The sequence below is a fragment of the Psittacula echo genome (assembly GCF_963264785.1).
Source record: "Psittacula echo genome assembly, chromosome: 14".
NCBI lineage: Eukaryota > Metazoa > Chordata > Aves > Psittaciformes > Psittacidae > Psittacula > Psittacula echo.
The window spans coordinates 3,277,183-3,290,923 of NC_137750.1; the positions used below are offsets into that span (position 1 = coordinate 3,277,183).

Genomic DNA, 13,741 nt, shown 5'->3' on the forward strand with positions numbered 1-13,741 from the left:
TAGAAACAGTAAGTCTTTGTAAAGAATGTTTATTAGAGTAAAACCTAAGCCACGTGACAGATTTTCTGGAAATTTTATTCACACTATTGGCAACAATGTAAAACTCCAGAAAGAGCAGGCACCTTTATTATGAGAAGCGTAATGGGACATGATGGTTGCAGACACAGTGCTCACAAAAACTCCTTTGCATTTTTTTACATTACTGAATCAGGCCAGACAATATTTTCAAGCATAGCATAGACAGATTTGGTCCTGTACTATGTGGACACTTAAACATTAAGTGCAGGAGTTGTTTGGTCTATGAAATCATAACAGTGCTTAGGTATAATCTTTTTTGCCATGATTGTTTCACTGCTGGAATGTGTCTGCACCCCTCTCCAGATACTGGTATGGTTTGTAATATTTACATGGAAGAGCAGTGTAAGAGTGATGCAAAATTTGAGACTTGTCATATGTGCAAAGCTGGCTTAAAAATTGCTTGCTTACCCTCTGTGTTCCTGTAGTGGTGATTGGTAGATTTTATACATGGTACATGTTTCTGAGCAAAGTATGTTGCTTTTGGGGACTCCAAAACTATCAAAGTCTTCTGTTTCAAGGTGTATTTTTACTAGAAGGTTTCAGATGTTTTTAGGTATTTGGTCATAATTGTAGTAGTTAGATGTGGTTACTTTGCTACCTGGTGTTCAGCCAGTGCAGCCCACTTGATTTGTGACAACAGACAGTGCTGTATCTTCCAACAGGCACCATAAACATACTAAACACTAAATGTTCTGCTGACGGCTGCATTATTTTCAACCTCAATATTGAAAGCAACAAGACCCTTAAATGAAAAGCCTAAATAGAAGGTCACATTTTCATTTCCAGGGGGCACTGAATCACGATGGAGCGGCAAGATAGAAAGCTCCTTCATGTGCCCACGTATAAATAAATTTCGGTCCTTGGTCCAGCCAGAAACTCTTTTGAGAATGTCACGGATCTTGGCAATGTTCCATACAGTTCCATGGAGCCATTTCATTCTCTTCTCATCTAAAGACCCACTAATTAATTTATCAATTTTATTTTTGTGCACAATCTTACTTAAGCCATAACCCTTTCCCAGAAAAAACGGGGTGTAGATTCTTTTCTTTCTGGTAGGAACATCCTTCATCTTAATGTCGTATAAACGTTTCAGGGTTTGAAGGGCTGAGTTTAGAATTTCATCTTTGTCTGGGTTAGGCTCTTTGTCTAAGGCATCATCTGGCCAGTACAGCAAGGTGAGCAGAAAATGGGCACTTGCTGGAAAGGGTCTTTTTCCCTTAAAGAATCTTGCACTGAGGTCACGAAGAGCTCGCGCTGAAAGAAGTTTGGCTGATCCTGGTGCTAAGCATGATAATGTGATGTGGCACAAAATGTAATTGATCAGATCGCTGTCCTCCAGCCTGTCCCGAAATGGATTTTCTGTATAGAAACTAAGGATGTTCTCTAGCTTTTCAGCTGACCTGGCCTCTTTCTTATCTGTTAAGAATGACAGGATGTTGGTGACATTACCTCCACCACTCTTATAAATATTCATGCGTCTCATCAGCTGGGTCTCGAGGGCACTGTTGCTGTCCTCCATAAGTGATGTTGAAATGAAGAACCTGGCATATACCTCAGCCTGCCTTTTTAACCATTTTCTGGGGTTATAAATTTGTTCTTCCTTTTCATCTCTTTCATCTTCCTCATCCTTCTCTTGGTTTTTATCTGTTTGGAAATAACTTAGGTCTTCTGAAATCCATTCCAGAGAGTTGTACAGGTTCTGGCGTAAGCCTTTTAAGCGGGAGTGAAGCTTTGCCCATGTTTTTTCAATGTCCTTAGGAATGTAGTCTGTGATCAAGTATTTCACAAGCTCTGAGTATTCCCCCTGGGGATCTCTGTGAAATACATCAAGTGTAGACAGAAATTTAAGAAGGCGGCATCCAACTTCTACTTCTCCAAAATAGCCGGCATTGTTCATACTGTCGTGTTCTGCTTTTGCAGCCCGTTGTGCAGCCCTGAAGCATTTCATAGCTTTAAGAGCAATTTCTATCTTTTGAATGATGCTTTGGGGAGTGTCGTCCTGTGTCATTTTGTCCACAGTGAAACTAAACCATTTCCTGTAGACTTGACCTTCTGTATCTAAAATATAAGAATCATTTGGCATACGAGATTTTGCAACCCTTGCCCAGTATTCTGCATCTTCAAACTTTTCATTGTTGTAGTGTAGTCTGGCAAGCTGCTGGGCAAAAAAGGGATCTTTTCCAAGGAGTTCATAGGCAGCTTTTAAAATAGCTATAGCTTTTTCACAATCTTCAGCTTTACAGACATGTTCAATGAATGGGGAGAACAGAGTGTCAGTAGCGTCACCTCTGCTTCTTTTATCGCGTCGAATAAACAGATCTCTGATGAACTTTATGAATTCTTCTCGTCCAAATCTGTTTTCAAAGAGTGGCTTTTCCTGAAGAAGAGTCATTGCAAGTTGGCTTTGAGGTTCATTCCCTGCAAGCTGATACAGAATTTCTTTTGCAACCAGACAGTGTATTATCCGAACAGATGAAATATAGGTGGTACTTTCCCTTAGCTCGATAAAAATCATTCTTACTTGTTCACTCAAGTGACTTTTAAAATCATACGCTCTTAATTTCTTCTCAGCATATGCCCCCAGTCCCAGGAAAGCCTCACAGTGTGACAATGAAATGTATGAATTAGGTACATAAAAATTAAGCAAAGCCACATAGCGCATCAGGCACGTATCACGAGAAGAACGGTCTATGTCTTGCAGTATGTGCCCTACAAAGTCTCTCACGTATGTTTCATTGAACTCCTCGCACATCAGGACAAACGTAAGTATGAATTCGGGCTTGACATCTTTCTGCTTCAGTTTTTCAAGTTTGGTTTTGAACAGACTTTTCTCTGAGTCTGTCAGCTTGTGAGTGACAGCAACTGTGTCCAGTGGAGAAGCCTTGCAAAGCCTTTCGGGATCATTGGATCGTCTGCAGCACATGAGGATGAAGTAAGGTCTGGGGGAATTAGTTTTCCTAGTAGTTGTTACAGCATCCATTAACTCATTCCTTAGTTCTTCTAGATACTCTTCTTCATAATCTTCAATCAGGAGAAGCACAGGAAGACAATGACTGATCTCTTTTTCTTCATAGTCTCTGAATATGAGTGCATGCTCACAGACGGTTGCAGGTGAATATGAGGTTTTGATAACAGCACATCTTAAGTCCTTTCTTCTTTTCCACAGAACTTGCCGTGCTATTGTGCTTCCGCCACTTCCAGGGTGGTGAAATACCTTCAGTTTAGGCACAGAACAGTTGAGTCCACTTCCTCGTAAAATGTCATCCAGCAGTTTGCTGGCATCTTTGCACGCTTCACGTTCAATGATTTCCCCACAGCACCTTTTGTCAGCAAGCCAGAAGTTTTCCCAGATTATTTTTCTTCCTTTGTAAAAATTTTGTTCTATTTCTTGTATTTCTTTTTCAGTCAAAAGATCTAATTTGATGTCATCACATTGGTCAACGCAAAGGATTTCTAGGGAAAAGAGTTTCTCTTCTTCCAGCAAGGGAAGGGTGCATAGCCCTCTAGTAGAAACTGGCAGGTGTCTGGCTTGTGCTGTTGAAGGCAGCATTGCTTGAATTGTGGCATCTACATGACTGAGCTTCATGCCCACAATGCTGCATTGTTCCAGTGTCTCAATGCTGCAGGATGCCTGAGCTAGATTAGCCCACTTCCCATAATTTTCTTTGGACTCTGCAATGCAAACGATGTACTCTGTGCCATTCATCTCTGTGTAGAATTCCTGAAAAGTATCCACAAGTGGTTTCTGCACTGGTGATAGCAATAGGAAGAGCACAATGAAAGACCGCTTTGGCAGGATCTCGTCACAGATACGAGTAATTGCTTTCTTCAGGTATTTTTTCCTTGTTCTAATCCATGTATTTTCATCACAAGGTTCTTCATCCCCAAGGAAGTCACTGCGTCCATTGCAGAATACCCAACTGGTCTGGTCAAACAGGCACAGATGTTTCTGAGAGGGAGGGTTGCCAGTCTTGCTTTCATTGGAAAAATCCTGTAAAAAATAAGACCTTGTTGCGTGGTGTTCTTTGTACTTGCTATACAGCCCTGACTCATTGGAATGTTCATCAAAGTCAAAGACGCAGAAGATGTTCAAGCGCATTAAGAAGTTGATATAGGTCAGATTATCCTTTTCGCATCTGTTTGTGACAAGGATGTACCACAGGGAATCATCCATGTAGCTTTTGCCATCATTTAGTAGAATGGCTAACTTCCTTCCTAAGTTTTGAGATACTTCTGTATGTATTTCTGTGATGGAGAGCTCAGCTCTTTCTCTTTGAGCATCCCTGTCTTGTATACCCTGAATAAAAGTAGCAAGATTGTTGGGTTTCACTGGTTCAGACTTGGCTCCCAGTCTCTGATAGATAGTTTTCTCTTTTGTCAGAGTCACCTTCTGGCTCTCCTCATTATATTTTGGCAAATAGACTTCAAAAAAGCTGTTCTGTACTAAACTGGATGTCGGTTCAATGTCAACCTCCACCACAAATCTTTGGTCCTGAGAGTCTTTTGAAATCACTTCAACAAAAACAGGTGCATGAATACATTTCCTTGCAATTTCTTGGTCTTTTTCTTGAAAACACTTTTCTATATGATCTAATGCATCAACGTAGCATTCCCGCTCTTTGACCTTTACACCAACAATCTGCCCGTGTTTGTAGCCCTTGTCCTCAACGCTGTCCATGATGCCAAAATGGATGGTGCCATTTGTTCGAATGTTCATGCAGGCTGAAGCAAATCGTATCACTTCACAGGCAAACTTTGATTTCAGTTGATTTTTGTTCAGTTCCGCAGCAATGGCAAAAGACTTGTATTCGTGGCAAGGAGTGATCAGGTCACTGACTCCTGATTCTGGAGCAAGAACTTGGTCTTTCACATATTTGAAATTGGTATCCTGACTTTTAAATGGTCGACAGTTGCTGAGCTCTAAAAATTCATTGTCGCCATGTGTAAGCCGGGAGCTCCTTCTCCTTTGCTTCTTGCTAGAAGCAGCAGCTGTGTGGTCTCTGCTGGGTTTATCCTGAGCAGGGGCGTCTGTAGAGCTTACCGGCTCTGTCTGCGCTTTGGTTCTGTCAGGTGCTTTGCTGCTGGAGTTCTTGCCTTGCTGTGCTTTTTCCTCGGGCTGCAGAAGTTTATTCCTCTTGTGGATTAGCATGTGGATTTGGCCTCCCTTCATACCTATGCCTTTGAGGAAAGAGTCATCCAGTTCCATTAGTGCTGGACCTGTCACTTCTTCTGCATGTAGTTTTTCTATGTACTCTTTCTTGATTCCAGTAGATTCCAGCCAACACTGGACGTGGTTCTCGTCCCATTTGTTCACAGGTAATGTTCTGTAATCTAGAAGTTAGAGTTATGTATTAGTAATGCAAGCTGAAAACATGTCAACGTACTGCACAGGCAGCATGATTCTTGCAAGACTGGCCATATTGAATGAAAGATTCTTTTCTTTCTACCAGTCACAGTGAGAGACTTGATCTTCTCAAATATGTCAGTTCTGATGACTAAAACCAACCTTAACATTAACTAAAAGCAGTCTCGGGCAGCAGTGCAAGACTAATAAATCAGTGAAACGGAAAACCATAAGGAGGGCTTGGAAATGGTCCTCAAAGGAAGTCATGGGAATAACCCAGAATGTTTTTTTTGAAGGGAATGATGGGATAAGGTTGTCGGAACTGACAGGAATGAGTGCTCGAGATGTTTGGGGTAGGTTGTGTACCCACTTGAGTCTGGTTTTTTTTTTTATGACGGTAGAATGAATACAGTCCATAAGGTGATGTCAAGAGTACTGAGCAGTTTCCCTGCTAGAGATGAACCCTTAAAACGCAGATATTAAAAAGCAAATTGCTACATATGAAGTAGACACTTTCCAAGAGCATCACATACCCATTGACTTTGATGAGGGAAGTCCTGCTGTTAGCAAACAAAACCCTAGGAGGGAGGAAAAATAACTGTGTTCAGATTTACAGTTAACATTCCCGTGTTAAAGCTGATATTTGTTCTGTTTTCCCAACCTCTCCCCCAGCTCTAGTGCTCACTGAATTTGCCAATAAGCAGTTCAAATTGCTGCCCAACCCCAGAAGATTTTACTTTTTTAGTGGGGTGTCCTTGCCTGATACATGACATCCTCTGCCTTGCTCACGCACGGTTACAGGGATACAGAGATGGACTATACTGCAGGAGGGACCGTGTTACATTTGTGTTCTCAGCAGGAGTGTCTGATTGACGTAGTCAGCAGTAGCCATCCCTGAGCTATGGACTAGGTAACAATGGTCACAGTGAAAAGTGTGTGGTGGTTTCTCTTACTGCAGTATGAAAGCTCACCTCTGTGCAGGTTCAGTAGCTGGCTATAGAAGAGCCAGTTCCATCCTTGCAGCTTGTGGTACAACAGTGTCACTCACTGACTGACTTAAGGTGCAGCAAGAGCAGTGACCAGCACAGCCAGCATCAAAGGTAGTTGTGGAGCTCTGCACAAGCTCCTTACAAGGTCAAAGTACAGAAGTTGTAACTGAGGGAATGCAGTGAGCAGACACTGGCCAGGACCTCTTGGCAAGAGGTGAGTTCAGCAGGAGGTGGCTGTGGGGGGAGATCTGGGGTCCAAGAGAATAGGGGATGCTACAGAAAACTGGAGCAAGTGTGTATTTACAGTGCTGACCCGATGCTTACAGGGTAGACAGCTTGTGGGCTGACTGTGGCACCAGCACAGCCAATGGCTTTGATTTCAGCAAGTGGCTCTCGAGGAGCCTGCTATGGGACTGCTCTGATGTGCTGGAGGCATCAGTGGTGCTCTCTGAGGTAAGGTAAACAAAAAGGGCAGGAAACAGGGTCCTGACTCCTGGTGCAGCTTTCACTGTGAAACGGGACAAGAATGTCCCTGCAGTAGTGGCCTTTTGGTGCGTTGGCCACTGGAGCACCTCCCAGGGCTGTGCTCACAGTGATGGGGCTTGTGGTGAAGAATCCCCCCCTCCCTGTGCTTGTTTTCTGCCAGCGCCTGCTGTGACAGCAGATGGTGGGGCGGTGCTTCGTGGGAAAACGAAACTGGTGGGGAAACAGAAACTGGGGTGAGAGGCGCCCATGGCTTCTGCTCCCACATGGTTGTAAGAGCAGTTTGAGGGGGGGAGAGTGATCCCCACAGCCTGCGTGCACACCGGTGGGGCCAGGTACTATTGGCTGTGTGGGCAGGGATGGAGCCATGGATGTGTGGGAACAGGGGTGTCCACATGCCCCACCAATCACCCAAGCAGCTCGGGCAGTCCCATTTCCTGTTGCGGAGCAGCGCTTTTCCCGGGGGGCGGGGGGGAGTTGGCTATGCAGGGAGATCCTTGCTTTTCTGAGGCTTGCTGCCAAGCTGAGAATAACTGATCACCCCCCTCACCTCCCCATGCAGCAGCACGCAGGGCTTACCTTGCCGAGCCTGCAGGTAACAGAACTGTCTCCAGTGCTGCCAGATCCTGCCTGGAGAGAAATGGTTTGCAGAGGAGGCAAGGGAGGAAAGATGCTCCAACCCGCTTCAGTGCACCATAGGGAAAGAAGTCTGAGCCCTGTGGATGTCTCCAGTGCTCTGTGGGTCTGCAATAGTGCTGCTGCTACCTGGCACTAAATAGGGGAGCTGCTTTAGAGGAACATTCTTGTTCCACTGCCAGGTCTCCACCCTTTCTCAGCAGTGCTGTTGCTAAGTGGTGCTGCCTTTACTAATCCTGGCCCCCAGCCTGGGTTTCTGTGCTGGGAAGGGTGGGGTTGGTTTGAGTTGGTTGGTCAGGCAGAGCCAACCCCTTGCTGCTCTATCAGCAGCACACAGGCAGGAATAGGAATAGAATGGCAGAGCTTGTGACGTGTGGGGCTCACAGGCTTTAGCTTTCCTGTAAATCACGTGATCATTTAGCACCGCTGTTTCACAACTTGCTGGCATCTGATCACAGAGTGCATCACTGCTCCTGATCACAGAGAGGCATTGTTCCAGTGCAATTATTGGGGCTGGTCACCTGCCTGGGGCCTGTCAGAACAAGGAAATGAGGATCCTGCCCCTGCAGGGAGGGTCAGTGCTCCCAGAACAACAATGGGGTGTGTGTGTGTGTGTGTGTGTCTGTCCATATCTGGGTATCCATGTCCACGTGTGCATCTGTGTCTGTGCCTGTGTCTGTCTCTTATGTGTGGATCCCTGCATCTGTCTTTGTTTATACATCTCTATGTGTCTGTCTGCCTCCGTCCATCCCTCTCTCTGTCCTTCTCTCAATCCACCTCTCCATCCCTGTCTCTGTCCTTCTGTGTGTCAGTCTGTCCTTTTCTCCACCCATCATCCTGTCCACTTGTCTGTCTCTCTGCTTGTCTCTCTGCTTGTCCCTCTGCATGTCTGGCCATCTGTCCATCCTTCTCCTTGTCCATCGGTTTGTCTGTCCATTCACTTGTCTCTCTGTCCATACTTCTGTCAGTCTGTCCATCCTTCTGTCAGTCTGGCCATCTGTCTGGGGGTCTTTCTGTCAGTCCGTCTGTCCAGCCATCTGTCCATCAGTCTGTCTGTCCTGTCAGTTTGTCTGTCCGTTAATCCATGTGTCTGTTGGTCTGGCTGTCGTCTGTGCCTGTCCATTTGTCCATCTGTCTGCCTGTCCATCCATCTTTCTGTGTGTCCTTCTTGCTGTTGGTTTGTCTGTCAGTCTGGCCATTTGTTCATCTGTCTGTCCTTCTGTTGGTTTGTCTGTCTGCCCGTCTGTCTGCCCATCCGTCAGTCCTTCTATCTGCCTGTCCTTCCATTTGTCAGTTGGTCTCTTTAGCTGTCTTTCTGTCAGTCTCTCCATCAGTCTGTCCGTCCTTCGCTCTGTCCATCCAGCTGTCTGTCCTTCTCTGTCAGTTTGTCCATCAGTCTGTCTGTCTCTCCTTCCATGGATTTTTCTCTCTGTCCATCAGTCTGTCTTTCCATCCATCCATTTATCCATCTTTTCCTCTCTCTGTCAGTCTGTCCATCAGTGAGTCTGTCTGTTCTTCTGTTGGTTTGTCTGTCCATCTGTGTGTCTGTCTGTCTGTCCTCCTCTCTGCCTGTCCATTTGTCCATCTGTCCTGTGTCCTTCTCTTGGTTGGTTTGTCTGTCAGTCTGGCTGTGTGTCCATCTTTCTGTCTATCCTTCTGTTGATTTGTCCATCTGTCTGTCTGTCCTCTCTCCATTTGTCTGTCTGTCCATCCATCCCATCTTTCTGTCCTTGTGGCAGTTTCTGTCCATCCTTCCATCCGTCAGTCTTTTTGCCCGTCAGTCTGTCTGTCTGTCCCTCTGTCTATTGGTCCATCAGTCCATCTATATACCCAGTGTCTGTCCATCCATCTCTCCATTCCTGTCGATTGTCCTCGCCCTCTCTATCCATCTGTATGTCCTTTGTCCGTCTTTCTGTCCCTTTCTTCTGTTGCTCATCTGCCTGTCCCTCCATCCTGTGTCCATTGTCTGTCCATTGTCCTTCCTGTCGTCTGTCCATCTGTATGTCAGTTTGTCAGCTTGTCTGTCCTTCTGTTAGTCCATGTGTCTGTCCTTCTGTCTGTCCAACAGATGGACAGAGATGGACAGACAGCTAGATGGACAGACAATGGGCAGACAAATGGACAAACAGAATGACAGATGGACAGACTGAGACAGATGTACAAATGGACGGACTGATGGACAAACCAACAGGACAGACAGACAAAGATGGAGAGAACAGAGGGATGGGGGAGAGAGAGGGACAGACAGACAACAGACTGGCAGAGGGATGGAGAGACAGACAACAGACATGCAGACCCATGGACAGGCAGATGGACACAGAGGGCTGGGCAGACAGAGGGACTGACGGATGGACAGATGGTCAGTCCATCTGCCCTTTAGTTTGCCTGTGCATCTCTTTTTCCCACCACCTGTCATTCTGTCTCTCTCCATCAGTTTATTGTCTGTCCATTGTCCCTCCATCCCTCCCCCTCCATATTGTCCATTGTCTTGTCTCCCTCTCTGTCCATTTGTCCCCGTGTGTGTGCGTCAGTGCGTGTTTGTGTGTGGTTTCCTGCAGCAGCCCCTGATCTGGGACAGGACATGGTGGCTGCAGGCCCTGCACAGCAGTGGCACGTTCTTACTTCCTTCCTCTGTGGCCCTCTCCAGGCCTGGTTCCAAAGCTGTGCTGGCTGCATGTGCCACAGTGGCTCATGGCCGTACACACCCCAGCACTGACAGCAGCAGGTTGTTTTTTCCAATCGGAGTACAAGTCTTTATTTAGTAGGCTTACAAAAGAGCTTTACACGAGGAGTACAAAAATATGAAATAGGCTTTAACTCTTCCTAGGTAAAACTACCATTGGTTTGCTTCAAACTTTAGAAATGGGTAATTCACACCATTGGCATCTTGTACGTTGTAAAATGAGGAAAGAAAACTTCCCCTAAAGTAGCTGTACGTACCCAGTCATACTGTCTATATGTACAGGACATACAGTACTGTCGATTATTGGTAAGTTTAAGACACAATGGCTCTGTCATACAAATTCCCACTTTATAATTTATCCTTTAATGAATTCCACTGAAAGATGCAGTATCGCTTTCCTCTTCCAGTTATAACATGATTAAGTATCAGCACAAACCTGATTAAGACTGATTTGGCATGCTTTGTACTTGTACCACTTGGATCCAATACCACTTTGTAGTAAAAATTAAATAAATATAAATATGTTAAATAAATATATTGTAAAAGAACACCCCACTTCCATTAGAATTCCGCATTTCTTCCTCCTTTGCACACGATCAACGCTTTGTCACAGCTTTTGGGCCAATGAAAAGAAATACTGCATCTTTAAAACCAGAGGCTTGATGTAATCTGCAACCTGCAAACAGGAAATGGGGGGGTTCTTTTACAGCTTTATCACACCCATTAAAACCAGAGCCTCTCCTTGTTTCTTATTTAGCTCCTTTTTTTCCCCCAGGATTCATCTTACCTCTGGCTCTGGTGCTCCTGCTTCACAGGCCCAGAAGGACACTCGCTGTAGGTAAATCATGGTTAGCCACCATGAGCAGCTCACAGCTGGCAGCAGTGTATTGCTCTCATGTCACTGCCTAGATCTGATACTGCTATTTAAGTCAAGTTCAAGCTGTTCTGTAAATACTGGTTGATAATTAAACAATGGGGCTTATTTTCAAAGGTAAACCTTTAACAGCTTTCTCAAGTCAGTAAGTTTTAGAACTTCATCATATCTGCTCAGCTATGAGGGACTTGACTTCCCAGGTTAGTACTGATAAAGCAGAAATTGTACTCTCTCTACTGGCTTTGGATAATCATAAACCCCTTTATGATCACTGTGGTGTGCCTAATGTGTAACTTGGCAGTAGTGCAATGGCAGGTTCTGGCAATTTGCTACAACTAAAAGGCTCCTTTGCAGATCCCAGTCCCTAGCAATGCTATGATTTCAACCACTGTATTTGATTCTTTGTAGTAAAACACATCAGTTATAAGATCACAACAGTACAGGGATATTGGGTGATGGTTATATCCAGCTTTTGCTCTCCATTTTTACCATCTTGAGAATAACTCCATCACCAGGGTTCATTGCTTTTCTGAAGTTACCACTTGCTCCTTGGGCTCCCACCATCTCCTGGTCCAGCACAGGCAGAGGTAACAAGGCACTTTTTGGAAGCTTAGTTTCTTCAAAGAGAGAGAATTCAGCATTTTGGTCCCTCTTTTCCCTGCTAAAGGTAGGCCTGCGTCACAGCCCTGTCCTTGGAATGTTGTTCCTAGAGAAAGAAATTCCATCCCCCTTGTCTCAAACAGTGTCTCCTGCAAGGCTCAGCTCTGCAGAGTCCTCATCATAGTAATGCTGAAACAGTCTTTCGTGGCAGCAGATGTGCATAGCATGGTAGGTGTGTAGGAGCAGCTGAGGGAAACGAGCTGTAAAGTAACATACAAAGTCATCTGGAATGGAGCCCAAGGTCTCTTGCACTTCAGGAGGCAGTTCTCTGTAGTGGTGCTTCTGTATGGGAAAAAGAACAGGGAAATGCTCAGTCAGAGAGGGTCTGTGTTCACAGATCCTCTTTAAATAGAGCTGTCTCCCATGGACAAAGTAACTGCCTGCTAGTTGACTGTAAAAGAGCTCAATACCTCAGTCAAGGTAAGACAGGCAGACTGACAGGAAATGGAGGCAGAAGTGTAGTGTGTGCATGCTGCTTATGGTACAAAGTCCTTTACCTTATTCCTCATTGCCCTCAGAAGATCCCGCACGGAGCCTCCTTTGTAGGATCTGAATTTTCGAAGATCTGCAAAAGAAATGACAGGGTTTCTTTCTTCTGCTTTGGTGCAGTTTCAGTTGCTGGCTTCAGGTCAGGTCTGTCTGCCCACAGTTATGTGCCCACATGGATGTGTTTTGATAGATAAACACATACTTTATTGTCAACAAAGTGCTGCTTCAGATTAAAGGGCCGTTACCTGTCTGAAGAGGGACAGTGATGTGCTCTCTCCAGTCCAGTTTCACCACCTCTCTTCCGCCTCTTTCTAGCTGCTTGACTATAGGACCATCTAAAGTTTCTTTCTCTATCCGGTCACTAACATCCTAGAAGAGACATTCACGTTAGTTCTAGTTTTATTTCCAGCCTTTTCCCAACAATTTAAAATTGTCCTGATAATAGGGTTGTGGTTCTACTTCATGATAATGTGTAATGTTATGCTTGGGACTGGGACACAAAAGTTTCTGGGATGATGCTGCCAAAGCATCAGAGTAGAACATGATACCACCTGGCTATTACACCTTTGCTTCTTCATTCCTCATAATAACATTGTGGAGTCCATCACCTCAACCATCCAACAAAGGTAGGAAAGACTGGATTCAAGACCTGAATAAGGTGCCTACAGGCATCTTTACAACTGAAAAGATGGAAAAGGTCAAAACAAACCTGAAAAAACTGGAGCTGCTTTTCTAGACTCCAAAAGAAGGGGTGTTTCAGCACACAGCTGGCAGACGGACGTTTCTGAGGGTCCATGCTTATCATTTGCTCTATTAAATCACGAGCGACTATGTCTTCTGCAAGGAAAAGGGTGACAACAGGCTGCTGGGAAATGTTCTGTACTTTAGGAAAGTATGTTCTCTACTCCCTGAGCACTAGTCTTCTAGCACTGCCTGCATAGATGTGCTGTGCAGCCAACAATGTCAGTGTGATTATGAAAGTCAAAGCTCAGTTCCTTTTTACCCTTTAAATGCATTAAGTAACTGTACAGTAAAGTTCACAGGGTTCCAGATTGTGAATCCCAGAGATGCTGTGGGGTATGAACTTTAAGAGCTTTACTTGAAGAGTACATTAGCTGTACAACTTTCAGTACTGCCAAATCTGGGAATCACTGTGGTTGTAACTCTGTCCTTTCTCTTGGCATTTAAACACCCGGGGGAAGTTCACTAAAGCTGCAGTGCTTTATGGTTACCAAGCTTTTCTTACCATGTCTCCCTGCATTTAAAGACTCCAGGCTGTATGCACCCAGCAGAATGTTGGCTTGCCGCTGCAGAGATTTGCCAAAGGGATGGCTGCCTTCAGATATCACATAATAAAAGACACAGCCAGCTGAAAAGATGTCCACCGTATATGTCTGCAAATAAACAACCTTTAATAGCAATAATACATTGTTTTTCCCCTGAAGACTTTGATCATTGGTCATTTTGCATCTAAGAGCAGAAGAAAACTTTTCAGAATCACATAT

General features: G+C 44.8%; 1 protein-coding gene across 6 annotated transcripts in view; it reads right to left on the bottom strand.

The window, feature by feature from the left end:
* Positions 1-57: 57 nt before the first annotated feature.
* The window catches only part of ERN1 (endoplasmic reticulum to nucleus signaling 1), a 45,726-nt gene continuing 32,042 nt past the window's right edge, over positions 58-13,741 (bottom strand). Inside the window, exons 18-23 of one of the 6 annotated variants that reach the window (XM_080629403.1) lie at positions 13,483-13,630; positions 12,946-13,073; positions 12,482-12,605; positions 12,245-12,312; positions 7,474-12,029; positions 5,956-6,000 (exon numbers count right to left, since the gene is read on the bottom strand). In XM_080629403.1, coding sequence (XP_080485529.1) covers positions 11,823-12,029; positions 12,245-12,312; positions 12,482-12,605; positions 12,946-13,073; positions 13,483-13,630 — 675 coding nt within the window. In that variant the 3' untranslated portion in view covers positions 5,956-6,000; positions 7,474-11,822. Of the gene's footprint in view, positions 5,410-5,955; positions 6,001-6,042; positions 6,660-7,473; positions 12,030-12,244; positions 12,313-12,481; positions 12,606-12,945; positions 13,074-13,482; positions 13,646-13,741 lie in introns of those variants that run through there. The other 5 variants (XM_080629400.1, XM_080629402.1, XM_080629401.1 and 2 more) reach the window with 5 other exon arrangements.